Here is a 9367-nt window from a genome sequence, read left to right as displayed (position 1 = left end):
TGTAACATATTAGGTAACACTACAATACACACTTAATAGCCCTAATTAACGGTTAATATAATAAATTTATGAAAATGAAGACAGAAAATATCTATCTCTTCTTTATCTCTGTTTTTTGTTTCAACATTAATATCTAGATGCAGACTTAATACCACAATTAGAAAATGTTAATACAAATAGATAACATAAAAAGCCATAATGATAAAACTGAAAACGTAGCAATAAACAGAAATAAATAAATTCAACTCATAATGAGTCACCCCCTGCCACAAAAAATAAATAAAACATAAAAACGAGGGGAGGGGAGGGGGTGGCTCAAGAATCAACAATATATACAGCTTTCGATACATGACTAAAAAGTGATCCTATGATTCTATAATCTTGACACGAGTTTAATCAAAAAGCAAAACAAGTTGATTTTGTTAAAAGTCAACCCAATAGAATTTATCCTACCTACCAAGCCACTCATTAATCCACGAGACATTATGTTTCCTACTCAGCCAAAAATCCAAAAGTTAAAGTATGAACCCACCCTATACCCAGCCCCTTAATACTCCTATTTTACCCCTGTAGAGTATTCCATTTCTTGTTATTCACATCCACCATATAGCACCCAAACATGCCTATTCAATTTCTTTCCATTTTCAATATTTTATATTTTCAAGATTTTAGAAACAGTGACAACAAGATTTAGTTGTTTTCACTATTTCTAGTTTTTCTTTCACAAAATTTTGAAAATAGAGCACACTGAAAAGGAAAGCATTCAATGCAAGCAGAAACCAATCAGGCCTAACATAAATATATTTACATGTCGCTAAACACCACACTCCACATCACTAAGATATACCAAGACTATGAGACTCCACCCAATACTCTCCTGAGATCAGATTTCTGCTCTGGAGTTAGCCTTGAAGGATACTTGACATCAAGCTTAATTCTCAAATTCCCCTTTTTCCCAGGTTCTTTCGATATGGGCATTCCTTCATTAGGGACAACAACCTCAGCACCAGGTTTAATAATATCTGTGAGTGGGATCATTAGACTCCTTCCATCCAAAGTTGTCAAGTCCAAAGTTTTACCTGTAAGAGCCTCCAAAAGTGATATCTCCTGGTGTATCACCAAGTCATTACCATCCCTTCTATATAGAATGTGTGGTTTCTCATCTATCACAAAAACAAGATCGGCTGGGATGACACCTGGCTCCTGGTTACCCTTCTCCGGGAAAGTAACCTTTGTTCCTTTCTTCCATCCAGGTTTTATCTCGATTGTCAAAATCTCCTCCACATTCCGGAGCTTTCTGAAATAGAATTGCTTGTGTCAAAATAGCAAACAAATATAGAAATCAACTCAACTAGGTGTAAAAGAACCACAGCAGAATTTTTTTCTTTTCTGAAGACATGATCATGCAATTAGTATAACAAGGCAAAGTGTAAGATACTAGTACCAATGCACCTAAACTAAACAGATAATACAAAGAATAAAGCAGAATATAGAGTATTATAGTAGATAATGCAGAAGGATAGATTAGAGAATACAGGAAGATGGAAGAGAGGCAGAGGGGCTGAATGATACATTGATGTCTCAATATCATTCTTGCCTCTGAAAATGACTAGTGGGATGTAAGAAATATAAGAAAAGGAAGATACAAGTTGCATTTGAGAGACTATTATCTCGTCTGGGTTTTGTTCGGCCTAATTTCTAAGCTAAATGACTCTAATTCTCTTCTCTCTCATATACAATCTCATTTCTCTCTCTCTCTCTCTCTCTCTCTCTCCCCAAGAACCTACTAAGTCAACTATTTTTAATAACACGGCAGTACATAATTGGATAAATGTACAAGACACTTTTCCACTAACAGCATCTCAGAATTAAATTCCAAAATTTATACTCAAGCACATTTTTTTTTATTTAACTGAAATTATCTTGACAACAACAAATTATATATGGTTCAATATTTCCCAAGACCAGTATAGAGCATGATACAGAACTCTAGAAGAGGTACCACAACTTCGGCCACAAACAGCATGAACATACTGCATGAGGGTCCACAATTGTCAGTTTTTGAGAACAGATAAATAGGCTGTCTGTTACTTATGATATTGAATCCATAACCAACAGGGTGCACAAACAATCTTATCATTGCAGAAAAGACTATTAAAGACCTTAACCCATGTCATTTTATTTATTTATAATCTAAATCCCCAACTGAACTAATCTAGTTGTCATTCTCGTCATCCATTCAATGACAACCTCATAATGGGCTTCTATACTTAGCTGCATAACACCCATACCATCATGTTTATCTATTTCGACCCCTACTTTTCAGGTTTCTCAATCAAAATCTACAATAGTTATGCCAAAACAAATTTAATTTGAAGTAGACTTGTTACAAAAGGCAAATCATCTGTCAAGCAAATCAAATTTTATAGCAGGATGACTATTTTCTTTCTTTCTTTTGGTCAAAAATTGCAGGATGACTAGTATACACACAGCATCATCACACCTATCACAAGAAGGAGATAACAATACATATAATTACAGGCAGTTTGGTTGGATTTCCATTTTCATTTCCAATTAACATGTTTCCATTAATGATTTCAGAAATAACGCTTTCTCTTCTCTTTTCCTATCCTGCTTTCAAAATTACTTTGATTTTCAACAATTCTTTGAGAGAAAAGGGCAAATAGGCCCTTGACATTTTGATCCGAGGACATTTAAGTCCTCAAGGATTTAAAAATACATTTAAGTCTCTGACCTTTTCAAAACCTAGACATCAATCCCTCATGTTCACCTGGGTCTGTCAGACCCAACAGAAAAATCAAACATAACTCCCATTATACTGACCTGGTTGATACGGATGCACATATGAGAGAGTTTTTAAAATGGGACAAATTAGACCCAGGGATCGATGTGTCTAGATTTTGAAGAGGTCCGAGATTTTGAAGAGGTCCGAGACTTAAATGTATTTTTAGATCCTCAGGGACTTAAATGTTCGTGGACCAAAAAGTCAGGGATCGATTTATCTTTTTCTCATTATTTGACATAATTTTGAAAACAGAAAACAAAGTGAAAGCAAAGTGGGATTTCTATAATCATTAATCAAAACATATCAACCAAAAGTAAAAAACGGTCAACAAGTTATCCCTGAGTAAGCATATGCAATGTGATTTTAAATATTATAAAAATTCCATATATATAAATTCCAAAAAATAAAAAAAAAGCAGGGTAAACATTTACCTTCCTAGAAAGCCAAGGCCACCAAAATCTTCAGATCAAGAAAATGAACATAAATTATCTAACGGAAGAATAACATGATTTAGATTTTCCTAATGGCAAATATAAGAGAGATCAATTTAATTTAATTTAAATTTAATACCACTTTTAATAATGAAAGGAAATTTCCAGACAGGACAAGCAGAAAAGAATTTCTTAGCCAATTGCTGGTCTTAGAATGTCCAAATAGCCAGGGGAAATGCCAGTAAGATCCTCAATATTATAAAAGGCCAAAACTCATAATTGCTAGCAAATTTACTATTTAACATGCTCAACTCAGCTATGTTCAGATATATTCTTCAAATCAAGAGTTTGATATATTAATCATTTGATTCCACATCCTCAGAGGTGTGTCATTTTAAATTGTATCTTTCACAAGACTAGGTAACACTGTAACAGTGGGGGATGCTGCAAATGTAGAGGCTAATAAAATTATTCTTGATATCCAAGTGGGGAAACAAAAGGTTCATCCTCTAAAGTGACCGCTAAAATGGAAGATTCAAATCAAGATGCGTATGCAATGGATTCACAACCATATATGTTCGCCTCCAATGCATTATACAATTAAGTTCAGCCACACAAGTGCAAAGTGTACATTCCCTCTTAACTAAGTACAACTCATAAATGTCAAAGCTATATCCCACTAGCTACTGCCTTTTCCCCACCAAGTACACTGTCATTTTGGCACTATGAAGATAATAAGTATGAAGCACAACAAACTAACACTTCCAAGATCCGAAGATGTCAGCAAACACAACTAGGTTAAGTTACACTTGTGAATTATGAATGCCATCCATTTGTTTGAATACCAATTCAGTCTTTTAAGGAAGATTGTTGTGTTAAATTAGAAACAAAATAAGACAAAGCCATGAGATTAGTTTATCTAATAAAAAAAATTACTTATACAATTGTTCTTCTTGGTTGAGAAAATTGATAACCTAATAACATTCACTGCAAAGATTAATTTTTCACATATTTAACTTTCATATGCATATCCCAACAATCCTGGGTGATTGATGCTTAACAATACCCTAAAGGTTCATTTCTTAAGCCACATTATCCTGCATCAAATCTGAAATTGTTAACAAAAGCCACAAATCCTATGCCTTAGATATAGGGGATCAACCACTCTACTAGTAAAACATTCCACTACAACAGATTAAAAAAAATGAAGGGAAATGGAAATCATTTATTGTCAGAGACTAAAAAGACATCATTTCCTGTCTACCTATGAATCAAGGATTCGACTTCAAGATCACTGTTATGCAACTAGAAGTTTAAGTAGGGAAACTAGAACTCTCTCATAGACCAAGGAAACGAAACTTAGGACCTATAGATAGAGTAGGTGGAAATTTGAAATATAGAATAAATTATGTATTTCAATTTCACTCTACCTTGAAAGTTAGTATAATTTGGTCTGTATTTTCACCCTCACCCACACAACCAACCACACCTTTGCTGCCTATTTAGTTCAAAACAGCATATAGCATTGTTTGACTAAAAAAAGAAGAGGCTCTATTAGAATAACTAATTAAATTGTCAGACATATATGATTGCATTTGCATACACATCTTCAAAAACGAAGAGACAATTTAAAATAAAAGAGAGAAGAAAGCAAATGTAACTATCTGTCTGCTTCTGATTATTTTCTTATTCTGTCTTTTTGTTTTTTCTTCAAATTTCATAAACTAAAAAAGCACTTCATAAAATAAATGTACTTCATGTTACGTTACGGTTAGGGTTAGGGTTCGAAACTGGTTCATATTTACCCAAAAGTATCACAGACTGTTCTGGAGATCTTCATCTTCTTCTTGATTCCCTTGTATAGTTCCTCCAAGCTACACGGCAGCACGTTCTCGACAGCAGCAGCCTTCCTCGCCGCCCCGGCGAACCCATTCGACGTCTTAAAGAACGCATCCCTCCGCGCGCCACCACCTCCCCTCGCCCCACTGCTGCCCACGTCACCCCCTTCGCTGCCGAAGATCTCGGCGTAAATGTCGTCAGCATCGCGGGGATTAAACCGAAAGGATGACGACGACGTGCCAGGGTTCTGGCGCTGGTGGTGGTGTGCGCTGCCGTTCTGATAAGGGCGCGAAGAAGAGGAAGAAGAATAGTAGGAAGATGATGACGACGACGACGACGGCGGAGGCGGGGGGAACTGACCGGACTTGAGAGCCTCCTCGCCGTAGAGATCGTAGATCTGACGCTTCTGAGGGTCGCTGAGAACATCGTATGCTTCGGAGATACGTTTGAATTTGGCCTCAGCTTCGGACTTGTTGAGGGGGTTCTTGTCGGGGTGCCAGATCATTGCGAGTCTCTTGTACGCTTTCTTCAGGTCCTCGTCACTCGCGTTTCGGTTCACTTTCAAAATGTTGTAGTAATCCATGCCCATTCGCTCTTCTTCGTCCTCCTCCTCTTGTTCTCTTTGTCTCTCTCACACTCACTCCCTCCCTCACATGCAATCAAAATTTTCAGGCTCTTTATTTTTTTTTTTTCCCTTTTTCTTTGGAATGGGTAGTTACGGTGACGGTGGTGGCCTGGATCTGATGGTTACGAGTGAGGGTAACGGAAAAAGGCGTTCTTTTTGGTGGGTTTAAATCCGACGGTTAGGAGTGGGGGAGCACGATGAAGATTGTGATGGATGATTACTGGGACGGGAAGTCGGAAATCGAAATTTTATGTGGGTCACCTCACCCCTGCCATAATGACCCTACCCGGATTTCTCTCTCTTCTCTTTTACCCTAAGATCTGTTCTATATTCCATAACAGAAAATTTAGGAACTAACTAAGAGGTTAGCTAAGGTTAGCCAACTCTGTCACTGTCAATTTTTGTTTTGATTTTGATTTTAAAATTTAAAAGAGTAAATTTTTATAATGGTCTTTAAGATTTAGGTAGTTATTTAATGTGGTCTTTAAGAATTTAATTACACTATTATAATTTTTTAAATACAATTTTAGATATTATAGTAGTTCCTAAATATCTTTTCAGTGATAAATCATCATCAAGATGCTAACGTCGTCTCATTTTGTTAAGTTGGATGATGTCAATAGCTAGTTGAGCTGACACAATTCTAATTTATACTAAATGTGATCCTCTCTTTATATTTAATCCTAAATTCTCATTCTTTCTTTTATTCATCTTTCTCTTCTCATTATTCTTGTTATTTCTGGAGCTAAAAGTTAATATTCATAATGAGTGGTGAAAACATATGCTATTCATTCACGTCCAGTGGTCATTGGATCAGAACGCAAAATATGAACAAAAAATCGAGAGTGCCGGAATATAAGCAAGATATTCAAAAGGTTGAACTAATCATGTAGCTGTTCCAACCCTGTTCGGATAAAAAAAAAAAGAAAGGAAGCACATAAGATTGAAGACCCTATTCCATGGATGATGATATTTACATGATGATCCATACTTACATGTTCTTTTTTTATTTTTTTTGAAATCACCTCCGTGATGAAACATAATATTCAACATCTCTCTTATTTAAAAAAAATTTTTCAAAAATCATTACTTAACAATTACTATAAACACAAATAAATTTTTCTATCCTATTTACATTAACTATTTAATAAAAAAAACGATAAAAAGAATAATATATATACACAAACAAATTTTTTTATCTTATTTACACTAACTATTTGCAGGATATAATCACTTTATTTAGTACAGGACCAATAAAATCAAATGTTAGAGTTCTGTAAAAATTCGGACATTGAAATCAAGCAATATCTTCCACAAAACAAAAGATGCGAAGAATTGATCAAGCATTTTGGTTTCAAGTAGCAAAATTTTAAAGACACAGAATAAATTTGATCCCAAAAGAATATTAGCTCTTCCACAGAGGATTTTTAATTGAACAATAAGAAATGTAGGTAAACCCTCCACTAGTTATAACTCATTATTATCCTAAACTCAAATCAACCAAATGTAAATTTGATAAACTTTCGTTAACAATGAATGTTGTCCGTTCAAAAAAAAGACAATAACACAATATCATAATCAAATAGAGCATCCTCATAAAATCCCAACCTAATCAAATCCTAGAACTATAATAACATAAAAAAGGTAGATAACACCAACCACACTTACAACACAAGCATAAAGAAAAATCTTATAAAAAAAGAATAAATAAAAATTTATCTTTACTAACGGCAAAACCTCTTGTTTATGATACAGGAGGAGAAGAATGACGAAGTAAAACCTGATTTTAATGTCTTTTAGATGCAAGAATTTTAATCTCATTAACAGAATCCTACGGTAGCGACATTGATGAGGATAAGAGGAAGAAGAAGAAGAAAAAGAAGAAGACTGACTGAGGAAGTGGAGAAGACGAGTGAAGGGAGAGTGATCAAACTCGTTTAACAGTTTCATTTTGACTAGAACAACGACGTTTTTAACAAAATGGGATGCCAAACCAAAATGCCAACGTTTTGGCTCTCTGCAACGTGGCAACTTCGTGACACATCAGAGTGTCGGTGATGACTCATCACCGAAAAGATATTTAGGGACTACTATGGTGCCTGGAGCCATATCTGAAGGGTTACAATGGTGCAATTGGAATATCAAGGATCACATTGGGCAACGACCTGGATCTCAGGGACCATTATAAGAATTTACTCAATTTAAAAATTTAGTTTTGTATCCTTTCTATTTCCGTGTCATATAACTCTAAGTCACAAACCATTAATTCTACGGACTTTTGCCTTCTCTTTCCCGCACATCCTCTTATTTGTCGGAGTGTTGACGTTGGCCTCCTCCCACTCATTGCATCACCATCGTGTCTTCGGTACACCACTTTCGTCGTGCGAGTTGGCTCTCTCTCCAGACTTCCATCGCATATAGCCACCTCTCTTGGTGCGACTGTTCCTCATGCCGCGATGCGCAACTCAACCTGCAATTTATCCTCAACACAATTGGTCCTGAGAGCTCCTCCTGGGTCATCATCTTCTTCTTAATTTTGAATAATTATTTTTACTAGTTTTGAATTTTTCTCTTAATTTCGGATATTTTTTCTGTTTTTAGATGTTTTTTTTTCCTAAGTTTTGGTTTTTTCTTGTGATTCAGATGTTTCTTTTTACCAATTTTGGATGTTTCTTTTTCTTAAGTTCAAATTTTTTTCTTATGTTTTGGATGCTTCTTCTTTTTAGATTTTGGATGATTTTTGTAATAATTTTAGATGTTTTTTCTTAAGTTTTGGATGTTCCTTTTATTAGAATTTTTTTTAAAAAAATGGATATCTTGTTTCTGTTAAGTTTTTAATTTTTTTATTATGTTTCGGATTTTTTTATTAAAAATTTTTAAAATAATTTTGGAAGTTTAAAAATTTGTGCGGTTTTTTTTTTTAATTTGGGTGAGTAATATTGAAAAATGAAAATAAGGTTAGATTTGGATAAGGTTATCAGATATTTTTTTGTCTTATTGGACCTTTTGTTGTGGCTTACATTGTAGTTGGCTAGAGTTAGTTGGTACCTGTTTCGAGAGATACTTGAAACTGGGTGGTATTTGGACCTGGACGCGAGGTCCAAACTCCTTTTGTGACAACGTCTGACTTGTATTAGTGTCGAGGTGCCGTCGTCCGAGTTTCTCGTGAGAAGGTAGGGATGGTACCTGTAGGGGATTCCTATGCTTAAGTTAGCAAATGTTCAAAGCAGGCTTTTTAGTAGATTGGTCCCTAAATATACCTGAAGATGGTAGTATAATTATAGTAAAGTAGATAACTACCTTTTAGAGTAGTTCCACCTTTAATGATGGATAACCGTTTTTCTTTTTGTAAGAAAATTGTTGAGATTTTCTTTTTGGATAAATGGTAGATATCTTAAGAGTTAATTACTTATTTAGATAAGTAGATCAGAGTGGGACTACTATTATTGCGCCCGACCTCTATGAGGTCAGATGAGTGTAGATGAGGCCAAGTCTCTTGAATGGACCTTTATTTATTTTGTCCCTGGCCATTTTTAGGCTAGGGTATGAATAGTGCCCCTACTTGAGTTCGAACTTTTCCTAGCTCGGATTCAAGCATTTGTAGGTCAGACTAATTTTTTGAAGGTTAGAATACTAGATCGGGCAAGCTGCCTTCCTTAGAGCGAG

At 35.2% G+C, this 9367-nt stretch overlaps 1 protein-coding gene across 1 annotated transcript; it reads right to left on the bottom strand.

Moving 5' to 3' along the window:
• Positions 1-222: 222 nt before the first annotated feature.
• Positions 223-6029, bottom strand: LOC107491339 (uncharacterized). The gene is made up of 2 exons (XM_016112183.3): positions 5043-6029; positions 223-1297 (listed from the first exon to the last, which is right to left on the bottom strand). The coding sequence occupies exons 1-2, from the start codon at positions 5663-5665 to the stop codon at positions 853-855; spliced, it is 1068 nt and encodes a 355-aa protein (XP_015967669.1). The 5' UTR covers positions 5666-6029; the 3' UTR covers positions 223-852.
• Positions 6030-9367: the final 3338 nt, after the last annotated feature.

The sequence above is a fragment of the Arachis duranensis genome, chromosome 5 (assembly GCF_000817695.3).
Source record: "Arachis duranensis cultivar V14167 chromosome 5, aradu.V14167.gnm2.J7QH, whole genome shotgun sequence".
Taxonomy (NCBI): Eukaryota; Viridiplantae; Streptophyta; class Magnoliopsida; order Fabales; family Fabaceae; genus Arachis; species Arachis duranensis.
This window is presented reverse-complemented; position numbering and strand designations above follow the sequence as displayed.